Here is a 20,254-nt window from a genome sequence, read left to right as displayed (position 1 = left end):
TATGGAAAATTTAAAGAGGATCCAATACACAGAAAACCATCTGAAGTAGTGAATCGAGTGACACACGCACGTTATGACATGCTGATGATTGCAGAAATGCAGATTTTAGTGAGACAGTCTAATATTCTGCAACCTCACAAACACACCCCAAAACATAGAGCAATACAAAAGATGTACAAAACCCAGGTGAGTTTCATACAGACATTAAGGGTGCAATACACGATATTCAGCCACCAGACGGCGCACCAGCAGACTGAGGTGAGGGAAAAGACTATATTGAACCCATGCCAATGGTGCCAGGGCAGGTCATATGATTGCAAGAATAAGTATGTTTTGAGTCTAGATTTGAAGATTTCAAATAAAGTTGCTCCCCTGATTGTAACAGGTAGCTGGTTCCAGAGATATGGAGCTCAGTAGGAGAACGCTCAACTGTTTACTGATTTTTTCTTGATTCTAGGAACAGATATCCAAGATATCCAGCATCATGCGATCGGAGATCTTAGAAATTTCTCTAATGTGAGCATCAAATGAGAGAGCTGTGTCAAAAATAATGCCAAGGTTTTTAACTGTGGAGCTCTGGGTAATTGTCCCCAAAGTTCAGAGTAAGGTCTGCAAGAAGAGGGAGTTGGATTTTGGGGCCAACAATTAGCATCTCAGTTTTATCGGCATTTAATCGCAAGAAGTTTTGTGACATCTAATTTGTAACAATGACTAGATATAATTCAAGATTTGCAATTTGTGAATGATCATCAGGTGTAATTGGTATGTAAATTTGGGTATCATCCGCAGACAGTGAAATTTGATACCGTAGCTGTGAAAAATTTCACCAAGAGGTAGCATGTAGACAAAAAAAGCAAAGGCCCCAGCACAGAACCCTGCGGTACGCCAAAGTTAACTTTAGAGTATTCAGATGTTACATTTTTAAGTCACAATGAGTTCTTTCAGATAGGTAGAAGCTTAGCCACGAAAGCACAGAGTCATGGACACCAATGTAGCTCGCTAGGCGATTTAAAAGAATATTATGATCGACAGTATCAAATGCCGCACTTAAATCAAGTAAGATAAGAATAGAAGAGGAGTCAAAATCTGAGACGAGGAGTAGGTCATTTACCACTTTTGTGAGAGTGGTCTCAGTGCTATGGAACGATCTAAAGCCAGATCGAAAGGGTTCAAGTAGACTGTTAGATGAGAGGTAGTCGGTTAGATGGATGGAAACAATTCTTTCCAAGACTTTAGAGAGGAAGGGGAGATTGGAGATAGGTCTGAAGTTATTGATAATATCAGGATCAAGGTTAGGTTTTTTGAGCTGAGGTTTAAGTGATTTAAAGGAGGTGGGCACAACACCAGACAAAAGAGAGGTGTTAATAATGTTGAGTAGGGAGGGGCCTAATATCATAAGAAGTTCCATAACCAATTTAACAGGAAAATGGTCAGATACGCAGGTTGTGGATTTAGAGGAGAGCAGCAACCTACAGAAGGTGTCCAAGGAGACAGCCTCAAATTGTGAGAGCGTGGCAGTGGTCTCCAATGCACCAAATGCACAATTTTGAAAGGGTCAACACCCCCGGTGGGTAGAGAATACAGTCAAGTTTGTGATTAAAGAAATTAAGAAAATCAATTGCAGTAATTGGAGAGCTCACTATAGGGAAGGGTTTACGAGCAGACATAAGGAGAGATCAGAGTAAAAGAAAGTAAGAGGGTATCATAAACTTAAGCTCAGCCTTCCTTTGGATAGTTCTTTGCATAAGGAGACAGCAATTCAAGAGAGATGAGGGAAGTACTCATTGCTACAACACACAACATCCTTAAATTTCTCTCATTTGCCAACAGAGGGAGTCAAGTTCCTTCACTTTCTAAATGAGTACTATACATTACAGTTCATATAAAATTTTAGATGTTATTTGATATATATCTTTAAAAGTTTATGTAGCTTCATTGCTTCAGGGGATCATGAAGTCAGGTGATAGATCCATTTTCATTTCACAGCTGTGGATTACAGTATCTTAAAGGACAGGTACACTTTTTTTTTTTTTCCATGTGTGTCTAAAAATAAAATTGACATGTCCATATGTATATTGAAATCTTGTGCCACTGGAGCAGGCAAGGGCAAGATCAAAGGTTTTACTTCTCACATGCTCATAATGTGTGCAGTGAAATTCAGGGTGGGGCAGGTTGTGCTAAAAAGGCTAGTGTGCAATAAAGAATAATTAGCTGAAGAAGAATAAAAACAAGAATTAGACAAATAAATATAAAGGATATAATCATAAATATATGTAATATAAGTATTAAAATGCTATTGTCCCAGTGTGAAGGCGGTCTGTGCAATTTTTCTACTATATACAGATGTTAAATCTACATACATACAGTATGTCACAGTTGAAAGGCAAACTATATAATACAACACAACAATGTCAAGAAAATACAGAGATCAGAGGAAATTAAATTCCAATTAAATGTAACATTAAGTTTAAGAGTAGCTGTCGTACATTTAATGTGCATTAGAATTTTTGATATTGGACTTCTGAACTGTAGCAATATCTAGGTGAACTAGTATCAGAAATGTCCAAAATGTATGTTGTAGCAAATATATAAAGCCATGACTTACATGTAAATATAGCCTTTGACATGAGATGCAGGAACAAGAGAGATAGATGTGGAATTAATTCACATTAGGTTAATAAATAAATGTGGATTTAGTTAGTTTGTATTATAGATTTGAGTAATGAATGTCCTGAAGCCCAGAAAAAAAATATGTTTGGACCTCTTAGTGTTTATTACATAAAATGCATCTTACATAGAAAAACATTATACAATAAATATTTCTTATCTACTGTAGTGAGTTTGTGTAATTTTTTTTCAAATTTTTTTCTCCTTCTGCATCAGAACAGAAGGGTTGGAACAAAAATCACACCTTTAAATGAAGCTTGAGTATACCATAAACATTATCTTTTTGTGTCAACTGTGAAGACAACACACTAGCATCCAAACACGTGGACTTATATAGCTCACACTGGCCAGGTTTTTTTCTTGTTACAGAGATGGCCTCACAACACCCCTTTGGCCCTTCAACAAAAACACAAATGCACAAAACAGGCCCAATGCAAAGGATGCTGGGGCTGTAACACGAAACCCTGCACTAACGACTGTAGCATGTAGTTCCTGTAATAGGTAGAACACATATTACCACTTGTGTTTTGCTACATGAAAAACATACTAGTTTAGTGCACCACCAAGACTTGTGACAAACTACAAGTGGCAACTTGTAGTTGCCACTGCTTATTTGGCAAAAATGCAAAATAAGCACATTTAAGGTGCAAAGTAACTGAGAAATGATGTAGACCAAGAGAATATAAAAAAAGCTGTTTAATAGCAAAACTATACTGTGTATTTTACCTTAGTAGACCTTTTGTAGATGAAATCTAGTGACCTAACATTGTTTCATCCTAGCCCCGCCCACCTTGAACCTGATTTTAATCAGCCAAAAACTGAAAACACCTGTGGAAGTGTGCAAGGCAGTCTGGAGGCCATCAGCCCATGTCTACATCAACACCCACATTGTGAATTAATGTATGTTAGGTTTTTGGTTTTTGCTGAAGATATGGCCAGCATAGATGTATTGGCAACCAGGTTTTACTCATATGACAAAATGTACAGTCAAGATTTACGAGAACAAACTTTTGCAGACTGGCCATTTCGAGAGGAATGTAATTGCACACCTGAAAAGGTAAGCCTGTGACATCTTGGTGCTTTAGAATATTTATTATTACTTAATGTTCATCATCGGAAGTTAATTTTGACAGTGCAGTGGCGCAATAGGTATTAAGTTACGAGGGGAATTTGTCCACAAGGAAGACACTAACTATAGGTAACATAGGGTATGTGGGAGGTCAGACTGGGCACATTTCTGGGATGGTTCCTCAAATTTCAGTCCGGATATGTCAGACACTCTAAAAAAATACAGCCTAGTCTACATTAACGTACAGAGTACACAAATATGAGATGAAAATAATTATTGCTATTATATACCAACCTTGTTTACACAGCGATTTTATACCATTTATCCAAGGCTGTGACAGCATGTGATTTACAGTCAAGCAGGTGCCATATTTAGTTTCATTGCATCTGGTGTCAAGTGCACAGACCCTCTGCCCACCCTAGTCTAGTGATGATGGATGGGCTGCTGACACTTCACTGGATGAGCAACACTATATGCCACGTTACCAGCTCTTAACCCTCCAGGAGCCAAAAAGAGATCATCCTCTGGTTTCATTCTCACTGGCACTAATCCTCTTGCAGTTCTGGCCTTTTGTTCTTGCATTGCACTTGTCATCTTTGTCATTGAGTTATCACCTCCATAAAATTCCTTAATTTTTTGATATTTATTTTTGAGTTTTCTGTGAGAAAAATGTTTTTTGACATTATGTGGCAACTGTTACTGTTTTGTCTTTGTAGATGGCCAAGGCTGGGTTTGTCCACTGCCCCAGTGAGAATGAGCCTGATGTTGCCTGCTGTTTCTTCTGTCTGATCGAGCTTGAGGGCTGGGAGCCAGATGATGACCCCTGGTAAGAAGAGTGTGTCAATGTCCTCAGGCCCTTTCATTTCCTCTTCACTGGAAAACATAATGCCAGTAGTGTAAGGGGGCACAGCAGCTTCAGAACTGAAATTCTTTTCATCAGTATTACTCAGACCTGAGTGTTATCCATAGTCATTAAGGGACAAATTTAAATATACAGAACATCACCATTGAGAATGAAAATGATGGCTGCCAAATAAAGTTGATTTATGTTTTTAAAACGTAAGTGGATGCAAATATTGCAGCTGCTTTCTTGATCAGCATAATACCAAATTAGAAGATTTTTATAGTTATATCCTAATTGAACTGGATTCATTTAAGGATAACAAAGCATTCCTTTTTGTAGGCCGCATTCAGATGTTGTCTTCGACTAATTTCTTCTGTAACATTTTCTCTGCGCAGGTCTGAACACACAAAACGCTCACCTAACTGTGGATTCATAACCTTAAAGAAAGACTTCACGGAGCTAACGGTGGCTGAATTCTATCACATGGAAAAAGAGAGGCTGAGGGTCTACGTTGTGAGTGTTCCTACTATCTGTGTAGATTGTGTGCAAAGTAGAGTCTGAAGTACTTATGCAGGAGATGTTCACATTCTGCTTTTTTTTTCTTTCAGAGAAAGATTTGTCATAAGAAGATGGCCTATTTGCGAGATAATGTAGACCATACACATGAGAGCCTTAAAACCCTGTTGGACTCTATATGATTCCTCTCAAATTGTGGAAGGAAATCTAAATTATTGTGTATATATTGTGATTTTTATCGCTACACTAATCTTGTGGGTGTAGCTAGAGCCTATAGTCTTGACTCAGTGCTCTAATGTAAGTTTAAAATATCAATAAAGTTTTGAGGAATATTACTTTGTTTGTAGTATTGCCTTTAACCACAAGATGGTGCTTTTGCACTATAGCAACAGTTTTCCCATATCACAGACAAACTTTATGCAACTCCTAATCTCACACTCAAAACCTTCACAAAGGCAATCTGAAATGAAAGCGCACATTGAGCAGATTTACAATGTGGGCTATATTCCCTCTTTTCAACCAAATACTTACCATTTTCCTGAACGTGCCACCATCTCTACCACCCCTTTTCAAACCTTGACCCTGGACAGATGGCCTGAAGCCCCTCCCTTTCAATACCAACTGTTGCCCCAGTAACATCTGTTACATATAGGGGGACAGTGTGCACTGAGAGGGCTCACCAGGACACTTGCCTAACCCTGTGAGGAGGACTGAGATTTCATTTGTTGAGACCAGGCTGGAAATTTAGGAGACACTGGAGGATGCTGCAGTTTACAGTGGAAATTGTGGAAAAGGTGCTCATGCAGTAAACACTCATAGAAAAGTTCTGTCACACTGTAAAGCTTCACCGCTCTCATTTAGCAAACAAAGGTTTAACATCAAAATTATTTGCCAAACTTGGTGTAAAGTCTTGAGATTTTCGTGTCTTTTATGCGGAAGAAACAGAGGATATTGGGTTCAGTTTGCAGAATGAGTCTCTCACTGTGTCAGATGGGAGGGTGGGCTGGATGGAGTGCAGGATTAAAGATGCTATCTCTTCTCCAACCTTCCACTGTTCTGGATTAATGTCTAATGTAACACTGTGGCCACTGAGCCCAGATCAGCTGCTTAATTCTCTTTTATCCGCTTGCTGCAGAGCAAATTGAAGAGAGAATATTTTTAGCCAAAAGAAATAAAACACCCATAGGTGATGTAACATTTCTAATGAAACTATTATGCTCACATTTTTTAGATGCTTTTAAATCTGTGCTGTGGTGTGATATTCCCTCAATCGTTCATAATTTGCTGTGAAGGCAAAACATATTAATTTTAGATAGAAGTAGCTGTCTGGTGTGGAGAGGAACATCTACTGAATGTACCAGATAAAAACTCCAAACAGTTATACTAATGAGATGTTGGTTTTAACTGTTAGTTTAGGTAAGTGGTGCAGTATTTGAATAAGTACACAGATCATAAGGAGCATGTTTATAGTAATTGCTAATGTAACTCTAATCATGGCTTATAACCGCATCCCGTGTCAATCCACTTATTCATGTGTGCTCCAGAAAATGAACAAAGAGGATGCCATGGTGTGGCTTCTGTCCTTAAGCGGCACAGATGTGATAGATGGGCTTATCTGTGGGAACGGTGCAAAACTGTTGATTTGAATGGATCATAACTGAGGTGGGGGATCATATGTTTTCCCACACCCCAGTTTTATATTTTTTAAGTATAAACCCATCCAAATGTATTTAAACTGAGTCATTAAGCTAATAGGAATCTGCATAGATTTGGTTCTTCTCTGATCTAATTAATATGCTGTGACAAAAGGTTTTTTCTAATGACTTTCTGCTAAACAAACTGTAAACAGCGAGTGTAGCAGATGGACAAATGGACAGATGTTGCTAACAGAAAGTTTACAACCTGAGCTTTCCATCAGGCCCCATCTGTTGCTCCTGCGCCTGGTACCTCCCTCTACCCTCCTCCAATGCTTCTCGTCTATATCCTCATCAGCATCTATCACAGAACCCTCTAATGCTCCCTACACTGCACTGGCCTTAATGAATGACATCAGCATTTGACCTCTCGTCTGGCCTAGTCTAACCCTCAATAAATATAAATAAAGGCCAAATTAATGGCATATTATCACATCTGAGCACTGCTTAAAAGGGTTTTAACATCTTTCACACCATGGTGCTTTTTAGTTTTGCCAGCTTGGTCCACTCTGAAAAGTACTTTTGAAAATATACAAAGCAAGATACAGTAAATGATTATAAAGGCTGGCATGTGTACAGGCCAGCCCAGTTTGCAAAGTGATCCTGAACCAGAGCTGTGTAAATGTGTCTAGATCATGCCAAATTTACTGACAGATTACCAGAGCAAAGAGACACCCAGAGTTACACTCTTCCTTGCATTATAATTAGGAAGAAACTAAAATCCCTTTTCAGTTTTTCCTCTCCCTTCCTCCACCTCTAATGATCTCCCACATCTCTGGCAGCAGGGCATGCTGGCTGCTCGCTCTCTCAGACACCATGGCCCTCCTACCTTGGCTGTTTTTTGTGCCGTCTTCGAAAAGGGACCTCCATCTGTCCCTACACTCAGCCTATTGTGGTGTCCCAAAGCCCAGCAACTTCCACAATGCAGTGGGCGTGCAGAGGGGGGCCAGGGTAAACACGACAGCATCCAGATCCCATTAGAAGCTCTTTAACTCCTACACCCCAATACTCTGAGAACTCTGGGAGGAGAAGGCCCACCCCTCATCCTCATGCACACAATGTCACCTCTTACTCCCTGCCATAGGTAATGAGTCTGTGAGCTACCCTCTTTCCTCCCCTCCCATGTACATCTCCTTTTTTTCTCACACCATTGTGGACAAGCTGTTATTTTATATCTTCTTTAGCATTATTTTTCTGACCTTATTAATAACATTTTTTGAACTTTCCTTAAATTTCTTATATGATAATGCAAGTAGTGGAGTTCTCTCTTTTTTTAAAGTTACATTGACGTAGAGAACCATCCTTGGATATTTATTAGAGTTGAGTGAATTCATGTCTCACTAAAATAAGTTTAGGAATGGTAGTCAAGTCAGATATAATGTGGTAATAGATAGAACCAGGGTCTGGAAAAGTTAACAAAGTTTTATATTTAATTGCTTTCACCATGTTCACCATGACCAACCCGATCCTCATCATTTTAATTCCCCCTCCTCCAATCCTTACAACTTCTCATAACGCCAGCCTTGCCACCTTTCATTGTTTTCCTCTGTCTCTGCCCAAATCTCTTTCTCCATCCATCTCCTCATTCTTTCTTCTACCAGCTGCTCCTCTAAGTCTTGGGCGTCTCTGTTTCAGGGTGCTCCACCTCTCAACCTGGGCACTCAGATCCTTATGCTCCCCACAGAGGCGTGCATGTGTGTGCACGTGTGTGTATGTGTGTACATGCGCACTGTGGCCCAAGAGGAGGCAGGCAGGGTGGGGGGGTCGTCTCTGTGTGCTAGCCCCAGCTTAAAGGCAGAGGGATTACCGGCACACAGACACTGATTAAAGCCTTCCAGCCTCCTATGGCCCCATTAATACAATCTTAATCACAATGCTTTATCCCTCAATCTAGCTCCTATGGATCAGGACCTTTTCATTTTAGTGGGAGCCACTCTTGTTTGGCCAGTGGATTAAGTGCACTGCACACAGAAACTAAAATATAAGCACAAGAGAATGAGACGGAAAGAGCACAAGCCTCATACTGCACTTCAGAAACTCTGTTAGGTCAGATTTCATATTTTACTGTTTTTTACTGTGATGTCAGCTTCGTACGGCAATGAGTTTAATTAGCATTATTTCATGTTGTTATTAGGACTTATGTTGTTGGTATGTATAAAAATAAAAACCACAAAGAGTGCAAAAGTTTAGGAATCAAAAGTTGGAGTGCAGCTACACTGATTCTCTGTGGGCTGATATCTGACGTGACCTCACTCTCCCAGGGGACTGAGCCACAGGTTGCGCTCTGCTGCCTGCCGCCTCGGCCAAGATGGCATTACAGAGCATGCATTGCCTACTGAGATACCCTCATGCCCTTATCATAGATAAGAGCCACTTGATACACTCCATCTGTGTTACCTGTAAAGCCACCTGTAAAGTACTTTTTTGTAGCACATTTTGAGGTATTTATCATTATCGTTTGCATCATGAAATATTAATTGAATACAAAAAACTAAACCTAAAATTTATTTTAAATTCATAGCATGCATGTCTTCTTCTGAAATTGCCCCATGTTACCATCAAACTACATCTCCACCACTATGCCCCAATCCCCCAAGACTGTCCTGCATCTCTGTGTTTTGTAATCTTGTATCCAAAGTTAATTTACGTGGATTATTTCTATATCCACCCACTCATGTATTTGGACTCAGGAGGATAATCCACATACCCTGCCCCCCACCATTTTTGCCGTAACAAAACAGCAATGACACAAAGAGGGTGTGCGCCAGCTAACTCTGCCAATACTTTCTCACAGGCCAAATGTCTGCCTGTGTGCAAAGCTATGTGTCATTCCTATGCCAAGGCTGACATGCAGGAGCAGAGAGGACAAACTCTTGAATGAGGAGCAAGGACCTCAGTCACCTTTTCTGCCCTCTCCCTCTTTTTCCCCTTCTCCTTTTTACCTCTCAACACACTGATTCCCCTTTCCCTCTCTCATCCCTCTCGCATGCTCTCACTCTCTTCTTTCTCTCTCCCCAAATTGGCCCAGCTGTCCATCAGCCCCCCGCAGTTCCCCCAGCTGTCTGCCCTCCCCAAACGAGAAACCCCACAACAATACAGGTCACAGGTCAAGAGAAAGAACAGGCTGCGTTCACAATGGACCAGTGGCGCCCAGTAAAACAATCATTCCCTTTTTCTTCTCCAGTCTTTTTCCACTGTTGCCAAGACTGGAAAAGACAAACCTTTGGAGAGGTAGCTGAAGAGGAGGGGAGTTCTCTTGGACAACAGCCTCCGAGGCACCTTCGCCTTTTACAATTGTCTAAAGGACCACAATGATAAACACTCGTACACACCAGCTCTTGCTCTCACCACTCCATCTTTGCACTCTACCACCCCGTTCTTTGTTAATTTCAAGAGCCATCATCATGTCCTTCAACACCATCATTAAAGTCAAAACTGAGACTTTTAGAGTTAGTTGAATGATATAAATGTGTTAGGAACCTAGCCAGTATATACTGAGACGATCTGGAAATAAGCATCAGAATACTATATTTTATAGCCTCTATGTGGAAATTTAAATTTTAAAAAAGGCTTCATGGTATGTATGTTGGTTACATTATTTCCAAAGTAACATTGACAAAGACATATCAATTAATATATAACATCCATATTCATATGCTTTGTCTTTGAACAGAAGTCTGGAGCTTTTCTCTTTTTTTAGTTACTCTGGATGTATTCTTTGAAAATGAGTTCTTGCCCCACAGTGTTTTGGCATGAGCTGGATGGGAAAATGGGACATGTGGGAGAAAAAGCGAATGTTAGAGACTCCGAAAAGCCTCTGTGACACATTCACCTGTTCCCCAGAGCTGTTTTCCCATGGCCCACAACAGTCTCCCGCCTGACCTGATAGAAACCCTGGAGCAAGCCTCTGAATGACATCATACACACACACACACACACACACACACACACACACACACACACACTTACTCACACATCCTGCAACAGATCTCTTTTGCCCAGCCACAAAGTACGCCTTTATTCCACAACGTTAGTCTTATACATTTTCATTAGTTCTGAAATCAGTGTGTCCATGTAAGCCACTGTGAAACACAGAGACACAAGGATCTAATCATAAACTCTCCGAAGTCTGTGATTCCTTTTTCAGTTTCTTATTTTTGAGTTTGTGTAATGGCATTGAAGGCACTATCAAATAATGAGTTTCTATCATTTAACCACGTGCCCTCATGCCATTAAAGTATTGAGAAAAGTTCTTATTTGACTTGTTAGAAATCTGTCATGTACTGTGAATACAGTAAAACAGATGAAACTGACTGTATTGGTTCACTAGTTAAAAATAATCACTTAATTTACTTGATTTGGATTTTGTAGCAAAATTACAGAAAATAATCAAAATCACTCATATGACCTGTGGTACTTTAAGTGGGGTCTGGGGACTGCCAGCAAAAGCAGGAAAACTTCCATCTTAGTATACTAAACACATGACAATGTGAAAATGCAAAAACAGGTCTAAACCTCACTATATTGTTAGAATTCAACTGGTGTCCCAGTCAACTGGTATATAGTAGGTATACTGCATATACTCAGGTATTTGTATTGCTGACTGTAGGGAGAGATTAACTCTCTCTCGACTTGACATTTAACTACAGAATGACAGCATAAGAGAAGAAAACTCATGGCAAGCATTGTTACTATGGAAATAGTATATAATATAAGAATATTTATTCAATTAAGTGCGAAACAGCAAAATATTTACAACAGTACAGTATGACAAAAATTGTAACACCAAATGAACAAGTACCTGAAAGACCTCGAATAAATAATTTAAATACAGTACAGCTGCCATGACTGACAACAAACCAAGAAGACAGTGAAACAAAAACTGTGCTGAGAAAAATATTTAAAAAAAGGACAAGACATTATCAAAATAAATATTAAATACAGATATAAATAGATGCATTGCTTTTCTTATGGCAAGAGGGGCATTGGCAGTAGGCCTCAGTTCACCATTTGGGTTGGATGACTTTTTGAACAATTGTTGATATGCAGACTTGCAAATCATGTTCTCATGTTTTTGTTCAATCTTTACACTTTGAACATCCATGTGATGCTTAAGTGTGGATATTTGATTTGGTAAACTATTCTTTACCTCCACTCTGTAACAACTGAGTGGGCAATTTTTTCAGAAATAATTATAATCCAAATAACATATAATCATAACAAAAACAAATAAATAAAATATTAAAAATTATGGGTGTGTGCTTGTATCAGGTAGATCGAGTTGAGGTGATGAGTCTCTCTCTGAGCATTCAGCGCTCTCTCACAGTATTAGACAACATAAATGCAAACCATCGTGTCTGTACAGTCAGTACCATGACTGTGATTTTACAGCAGTTTATTCAGGAGCAGTGCTTCTCCAGTTCCAGTCAGATTTCAGATGGTGCCCATCTGAGAGGAGACCAGGTGAGAGGGAGTGAAGGGGTCAAAGGCCACATCCAGGGGCAGCTCATAACGTGATGCCTGAAAGAGTGGATGGCCCTGAGGCCCCCCTGGTAGGCCGCCAGGCGTGGAAGTGGGGTAATGGTGGGATGAGAGGTAGTGGGCATGGTGGCCAGGGTGGGTTGTGTAGTTCCTCTCTGACTCGTGGGGAGAGGGCTCCTGCTTCAGGGCAAAGTTGCCACTGATGCTGAGGGGGGGAGTGAGGGGCCCATCGTATGGTGGGGTGCCGCTGCTGCACTCATTAGGGGAAGGGTTATCATAGGCTGACCCCTTGAATCCCTTCATATGGAGGAGATGGGACGCCTCCAGGGAGCCATAGGGGGGGCTGGGAAGGCCTGGGGATGGGTAGCTGAGGGGATGGCCACCCTGACCCCCCACACCACCCAACCCTGGGCCTCCACACTTGTCCTCCAGCTTGTTGAGCATCATCGAAGTGGGTCCCAGCTGCAGGCAGCCAGCAACTAGGTTACTGGTGGGCTGAGACAGACCTTTACACAGCATCTCCACAAAACCATGGCTCTCGGGGGACTGGCCATTCTCAAGCACCTCCGACAGAGCCCAGATATAGTTGCGGGCCAGCCGTAGAGTCTCAATCTTTGACAGCTTTTGTGTCTTGGAATAGCAGGGCATCACTCTGCGCAGATTTTCCAGGGCATCATTCAGTCCATGCATGCGTGAGCGTTCTCTGGCATTGGCCTTCATCCGCCGGGCACGAAACCTCTCCTGTCTAGCTTTGGTCATCTTCTTCTTCTTAGGGCCTCTCCTTTTGGGAGCATTTTCTCCATTTAGTCCATTCTCTTCATCATCCTCTTCCTCTTCCTCCTCCATATCCTCACTGCCCAGTTCTGTGCAGGAGTGAATCCGGCCCCCTGCATTAAGGCCATGGTGTCCCCTCATCTCCGGGCTTTCCTCTCCATCCTGAGAGCTGCCGTCCTCCTCCAGCCAGCCGAGGGAGCTCACCAGCTCACTGACATCTCCGCTCTTTCCAAATGGTTTGGTCATCATTTTGATCTGATGAGGAACAGCACAAAATATTTGTCAATCAACCAACGCAACCTCCAGTGCTTAATATCTATAAATGTAGTTGCATAAAGCTGCTCCCTAATATTTATATGATTTTTTTTGTTTTGTGATTGATTAGGGACAGGAACTAGAACAGCATCCTGGCATCTGGTGACTGGCAATTCATGTCCCATGAAATACATAATGAGTGCTCTCATTTCAGCACTGCAGAGTGGACAGCTCACTCTTGAAGAGCTGGTACAGTACCTCTGTTTGGATACATACCAAGGCTATTTAGAAGAAGCCACCCAATAATTATTTGAAAAACATTACATTGTGATATTCTAATATTAAGGAACAGAATACTGTTTTTAGAATGAGGTGGCTGAATGGTCCCCTGCTGTTATGCTGTGGTCGTCACAGAGACGCTGTCAATCTGGGACACGACGGGATTTACTCAGCATATAAAGCTCAAAGATTAAATAGGCAACATAGAAATCAACAAACACGTAGACAAGCCACACACAGACTGTTTATAACGTTACAGACGAGTGAATTTCTCTGCTTTACTTTTATTAAATCTTTACATCTTGCAGAATAAAGGCATAGGCTATAGCCTAAACATTATAACGGAATTAATGCTATATCTTAATAAAAACAACGTAGCCCTAGGTAGATAATTTGCTATTGTTTTGGGGGGGGGGGGGAAATTGTCCCACATAATTATTGTGCACTAATGCGTAAAAGTGGGACAGATTACTATAATTTATGAATTCAGAACTTTAGGCACCCGATTGTGTCTGAGCATAATTAGGCTACAGAAACAATTACATGACTTTTATTGCAGCTTATAAAAAACGACAATGAATTTTATTAATCAGCTTTAGTGGATTTTATTCGGACCCCTGGAAGGCAACACAAGTGCGCCTAAAAGTGCACGTGCTGAAATTAGTAGCCCAAATTTGGTTCACTAATACCCAAAGTTATATTTCTGATCTCTTTCTTTATATTACACTTGGACCTAAAAATGAAAAAAAAAAAAAAAGTAAACTCACCTGTTTGGATTCACTGCTCACTCTGCGAAAAATAACAAAAATCTGGCTAATTCAAAAAGCCCAGCAATTGTCTAATTAATCCAGAGTCGCTGCGTTTCTGCCAGTGTCCAAAACTCTTCCGCTCCTCAGATAGCCATGCGTGCTCATGGAACTTTCATCTCCAAATGGCACGATCGGGCTGATTTTTTTGCCTTTAGCCGGGTGAGGCCCCTCCCTCCTGCGCCCCACCCACGACCAACCCATTCAAACGCGCGTGGCTGTCTCGTGGCCAGAAGTTTCACCCAGCGAATGTGTGAGGGAAAGAGAGAGAGCGCGCCTTGGTGCACGTGTAGTGAGTGATTTATTAGTAAATTAGGAGGTCCTGAGTGATTGTCGGACGAGTCAATGCAGAAATATCTTGGAACGCTTTAAAACACAGTGGAAATATAGAAATATAAATATGACCATCACAAATTATGTTCAGGACACTTGATATAGGTATAAGGAGCATATCTGATGTTACATCGGAGCGCACGGTGCAAACACACATATAAAGTAGCTGTACCCACATTTACATGACTTGGTTTTCACCAGCCACAGTTATGCTCTCCACACCGCACAAAACACCCACTTGCTTGGAGCTGTAGATTTTACACTAATAATCTGCCAAAATTATTTGGCTAGACACTTGCATAGTTTATTCTTCACCATCCTCTCCCTCTTTTGTCAAAAACACCTCACCTTATTTCCTCTTTTGCAAATCTGTAACAAGATATTCTGTGACCTGTTTTGGAATTTCAGTTTTGGTCACAATTTGTAATTGCTGACAGCAGATAGGAGAGCCAGGAAACTCAAAATCTGTTTGGTCGCCTGTCCCAATCTGGGATCATGTTGCGGCTAGATCAGGCAGAAATTAAGTCCTGCATATAGCCTAATTTGTTCCTCTTAAAAGACAAAAGTGTACATCTTCACACTTGGAAATGTTGGGAAAAAAAACAAAAATTCCAGCGTTCTGATTTATTGTCATGTGTGGGTTAACTATATTAATCGATTGTCTATCTCTTCATTAGTCGGTTGGATTAGGAATTTTCCACTTAATTAAACACAGTGTAGGCCTGTTCTTCGCTGAGTAAAGGGACGCTCTTCCATGTGTGCCTATGTAAGTGATTTTGACAGCTTGGTGTGCAGAGAGCAGGTGTGTGCGTCATTTTCCCAGTCGTTGAACTGTTTTCTTCCATTTTTAGCGTCATATTCTGCCTCCAAATACTGTCTTATTATTGAATGGATTGGTGCAATGATGAAAAGACAGGTAGGCTTATAACTCTACCATGGCAATGAAAATTGCAAACATAATATAATAGCCTACCGTATTAATAACGTTACTAGCCTATAAATTATTTCAGGATTGGAGTGATGTAGACTAGGTTTCCTGTGTTCGGTTCATTTCTTTCTTTGTTTTTATTAGTTTGCTTTGTTTTTTATTGTTTTTGTATGATAAAGGTTCGTCACGTCATTAGCAGGACGAGGACTACAAGACTTGACTTTTCAACTCAATAGAGCCCGTGGAAGAAATTATTATCTGACCTTTATTGTTTTTACACTGATTGTAGATCAGTATTGAGCATTTCCCCCAGTTTTGACTACAAATGCCTCGGCATAATAAACGCCCGCCAGTCCTCGTGCGTGGCGAGCCGCAGCGCAGTGGGGGTCTATTGTCATCACTGGCCATTGACAGCCGGGGTCTAGCGACTCGCACGTGCCCCCGCATTGATCCCATTGAGCAAGCGATTGCGCACAGCTGTGCTCGAGACGAGTGAGACTGAACTCTGCCAACAGCACTGTGGGCTCTCCGTGTTTACAAGTGTGCGATATACTTCCAAAGTCTGGAAAAATAAGACATGGTCACGTGGCTAATCGGCAACATCGCGTAAAAACGGGCACTTATCCAACGATTTATTGAACAACAGACCCTAACAGATGGCTGCATATAAGAAGCGTTGGGGGTGGGGCATCTGTTGCTTGGATGCTCACGCGTCACTCGCTTGGCCAAGATGATGTCTCGTGCTGAAACAGCATTTATCCACCTCGCTAACGGCCCTAATCACTCCTGGTCAGTGTACTGGCCACAATGGCATGTGGACAGAGAGGAAGCGGAGCCCTATGCTTTGTGTGTATGTGTGTTTGTGTGTGTGTGTGTGTGTGTGTGTGTGTGTGTGTGTGTGTGAGTGTGTGTGTGTGTGTGTGTGTGTGTGTGTGTGTGTGTGTGTGTGTGTGTGTGAGTGTGTGTGTGTGTGTGTGTGTGTGTGTGTGTGTTGCCCCATGTGAACCAGACATTGCATGTGTACTGCAACAACTCTAGACTAATGTGATGTGTCCAAAACTCCCCAGGTACATGCACTCATACCCCCTCCACACACACACACACATACAATGCCCTTCAGTCCCATGAGTGAGCATGGCCTCCACCACACCTGCAGCCTGCATAGGGAATTGGAGCCACGCAGTCTCCCACAGTCCCCATCGGTTTCCCAAATGACTGACTGAGTGACGGAAAGGGAATTGTATCCTGCTCCCATTTAAGCAATAACATAGATAGCCAACCTTCTGGAAGAGGTCATGGTGAGCACATCTGATCTGAACCAACTTTTGATGAGTTTACATGACTTTAACCCGGGTACTTCAAATATTATCTAACAAATTGAGTCATTTATTGACTTTATTTGTGCATAAGATGTTTAAAGTTTAGAAGAACATTTTGTTTTTGGTGTTTGTTATGAGAAGTTGTATGTGTAACATTATGGCTACAAAGACATTCTGCTGAAACTGTTCAAAACAAGTTTTTTTGATCAAATTTGACCAAAAGAGTACCAGTCTTGCATTATCTATTTAAGTTCTGTTGTTGCTATTAATGGAGATAACCCCCTTCCTTAGAAAAAACACTGCCACAAGTGAGTTGTCTCTCGCTCTTGTCCCTTGGGACTCAGAGTGGAATGGGAGGGATTCGTGCGCTGTGCTGACAGATGGGTCCTTGTTCCTGTCTTTTTCTTCATCTCTATCTCCCTCTCCCTCTTTCGCTAAAACACAGACACACTCACACACACCAAGACTGCACGAATACAATAGGAATTAAAGCTCTACACACATGCTCTCTGCACCGCTCCTGAAAGCTGAGCCCCTTGTAGTGATCATAAAAGATGGAGGGAGCGTGGATTTGTGAGAGGCGCAGGCGTGCTAAGAGGTGGGGGGGGGGGGCTGATGTGGCACAGAGTAGTGAGGCTGTAGGGGTGATGAAATTATATTGTTATCCAGCTAAAATTAAAAGTTTGGTAATGTCAACCGTTTGCATTCATTTGTGTACATTTAAGGTTTATCTGTAGCGTTTTTGATAGTTTTGAGAGTTTCTAGAGTAACTCTTTCCTGTGCACATGCATGTTCTGTAACTGTTTTCGAACTGTCTGCTTTTTATTTCTAAGCTTTACAATAATTTGTCCGTTAGTGTTAAGAAGTCCCAGGGCTCAGTTCTCTCCATTTGCTGCTCACTGAGGCTGAATAGGGTTACATAGCAGACTTTCCTGAGGGAGAAACTGACAGGCCTACTGACTCTGCTGCACACTGGGGAACGTTAATGGTCTAACACACACACAAAGTGGTGAATCCTGGACTTTTAACCTCAGTTAAGTCTCTTGATAAAAACTGATTCATTGGTTCATTTTATATTATATCCTCAAGGTTCTTTTTAAAGAGGACATTGTATGTAAGTCAAAATGTTGAATCACTTTAAAATTGAACATCAAGCCAAAAATATTTCTTCATACTCTGAAGGAGAGTGTAGCGTTTTTGTCTCCATGTGTAAATAAAACTATATTATACATGGAGAATGCTTCATAAATGGAAGCTTACAAATGCAAGTTTTCAAACTGTGTCACCTGCAGCCCATACATACAGTGTACCTCTGCACATCAACACACAACATGTAGACTCAAAAAAAGGCATGTGTGTGAATCGATGCCTCGCAGACAAGTGGACTGTTATCTTTATCTGCTTGTGTAGGTAATATAATAACACGTTTGACGTCACACCAGCATATAAAAACTTTCTGGCAAATGGGATTCCATATCCATAAAACTATGGTGTCAACAACTCAGAGTCTCCCAGATCACAAAGTATGTTTTGATAAGATCTTGCAGCATTTCATTCAGGCAATATGAGCAGATTGTTTGCAGCTTATTCCTCTTCCTTTGGGCTAATGGATTTGGAAAACATTCCAATCGGACAGAAATGTAGCTACAGAATGGGAATCAGGCCTGGGGGCAATTCTCACTAAGTGGAGAGAGAGCCATTAAACAAAGGTGCCTGTGGTTTCATATTCAGGATACTTTACAACCTCCGTCCCAGGACATCAACAGTGTTTTTGGGTGTGCTGTTAGAGGGGGCAGAAGAGGGGGAGGAGGATCCATCTGCCATGCTGCCGGTCCTCAGGGAGATGGGCATATCCCAGGGGTGTTTTGGAGAGAGAGGGGCTGAAAGGATTACACCCAACCACTAATCAACGACGGTAATCTGTGGGCCCCCATACAAAATCCCCTCCGATCCAAACAACAATTTGGGACAGAAGATAAAACCTCAGTGTACGGGGACATCTTACTGATGTTGAACAACCTGACAAATACAAGGACAAATACAGGTGATTTTTAATTGGAGAATCAACTGTGGAGGTGTAATTGGCAAAGAGCCATAGTGTCTCTGTGATCAGGTGCAAGTGTCCCACAAGTGGCCTAGTCTGATTCCCAGTGTGACCATTATGCAAATACAGCAACGAGACAAGCCTGCAACATAAATTAGTCTAACGGATAAAAGCACTTTTCTAATGAAATCAAATTGCAATAGCTTTTTCTTGTAATATATTTTAGCATATACAGCATAATGCTAACTTACAAAGTATTTCTAAATTACATGGTTCACTTTTTGAATTAGACTTATTTTCATTTCTGTATGAATCAAAGATGTTTGTTCATTTGTTTGTAGTCTTAAAGATAAACTTCTAACAGCTGATTTCATGCTGTCTCAAGGTGAGCCCTGCAGAGCAGGTTTTCCTGAGCCTTATCCAAAGACTTTGTCACAGCAGGACTCGACACAAGGTGCAGCTGCTGAGCTGTTGTCCTGGCAGGTCTTTCCATCCGGTGAAAGAATAGCAGGGAATCAAGTTGCCACTAGTTTCATGGTCCCTTGTCAGTATGGTTTTTGATGTCTGGGGTCTGGGTGGGGTCTGAATCTGGCAACGGTGGGTTTAAAGCTCCGCCGGACTATAGACGAAGCTGCCTAATGATGGTGCCAGTCCTCCAGGGCATAGGGAACCGGAGCATCCTGGCCTGCATCTCCTCTACCTCCTGCAGTATGCCCATTGGCTAGGCAGCCTCTAAGCTCCCTATCCCCATAGCCTCATTGTTTAGTGGGCCCGGCACTGTCAATATTAAGCCTGGCTAATGTGATCTAGAGGCAGCTGGAGCAGCGATTATTACCATGACACAGCCGAGTGAGGGGTGTAATATCATTAAAAATAAATCAGGTGGTTTGGAGATTTGCTGTAGCAGGGGGGGACTTTGAATGGCATTAGGTGGGAGAACTGCCATAATTTCATTAGTCAGTTGGGGAACCTCAGAGGATCTGTTGAAACATTTCCTTTAAGTTGGAGTAATTGAATCTGCTTTCACAACACTGCAAACAAAATGAAAGAAAGGGAAAATTATTATGGTAATTTTCTTTCAAAATCAATTTCAGACATGTTAAGAATTATACAGACACCAAAATATCATAATAGGATAATATTTCAATTTCCTAATTACTGCAGATAGCCTACTGAAGGTAATCTATTTGAAAGCAGACATAAAGGATATTCCTGTTGTTATTATTAGCCTCTTGTGGTGGATTA

General features: G+C 41.3%; 2 protein-coding genes across 2 annotated transcripts; one reads left to right on the top strand and one right to left on the bottom strand.

The window, feature by feature from the left end:
- The first annotated feature begins 3,489 nt into the window (after positions 1-3,489).
- On the top strand, positions 3,490-5,431 carry birc5b (baculoviral IAP repeat containing 5b). The gene is made up of 4 exons (XM_042409600.1): positions 3,490-3,724; positions 4,453-4,562; positions 4,976-5,093; positions 5,189-5,431. Exons 1-4 carry the CDS (start codon positions 3,566-3,568, stop codon positions 5,276-5,278), a joined length of 477 nt encoding a protein of 158 aa, XP_042265534.1. The 5' UTR covers positions 3,490-3,565; the 3' UTR covers positions 5,279-5,431.
- A 6,062-nt stretch (positions 5,432-11,493) lies between these two features.
- Positions 11,494-14,612, bottom strand: neurod4 (neuronal differentiation 4). Its single transcript, XM_042409417.1, has 2 exons — positions 14,347-14,612; positions 11,494-13,300 (listed from the first exon to the last, which is right to left on the bottom strand). The coding sequence occupies exon 2, from the start codon at positions 13,292-13,294 to the stop codon at positions 12,224-12,226; it is 1,071 nt and encodes a 356-aa protein (XP_042265351.1). The 5' UTR covers positions 13,295-13,300; positions 14,347-14,612; the 3' UTR covers positions 11,494-12,223.
- Between the last annotated feature and the right edge of the window lie 5,642 nt (positions 14,613-20,254).

The sequence above is a fragment of the Thunnus maccoyii genome, chromosome 4 (genome assembly GCF_910596095.1).
Source record: "Thunnus maccoyii chromosome 4, fThuMac1.1, whole genome shotgun sequence".
NCBI classification, from domain to species: domain Eukaryota; kingdom Metazoa; phylum Chordata; class Actinopteri; order Scombriformes; family Scombridae; genus Thunnus; species Thunnus maccoyii.
The sequence above is the reverse complement of the archived record's forward strand: the minus strand, read 5'-3'. Positions and strand labels throughout refer to the sequence as shown.

Excerpts from the sequence above, each read along its gene's own strand:
- birc5b (XM_042409600.1), top strand. The coding sequence starts at position 3,566 with ATGTATGTTAGGTTTTTGGTTTTTGCTGAAGATATGGCCAGCATAGAT. Across the intron at positions 3,725-4,452 it reads GTAATTGCACACCTGAAAAG|ATGGCCAAGGCTGGGTTTGT; the intron begins GTAAGCCTGTGA and ends TTGTCTTTGTAG. Across the intron at positions 5,094-5,188 it reads AGAGGCTGAGGGTCTACGTT|AGAAAGATTTGTCATAAGAA; the intron begins GTGAGTGTTCCT and ends TTTTTCTTTCAG.
- neurod4 (XM_042409417.1), bottom strand. The coding sequence starts at position 13,294 with ATGATGACCAAACCATTTGGAAAGAGCGGAGATGTCAGTGAGCTGGTG.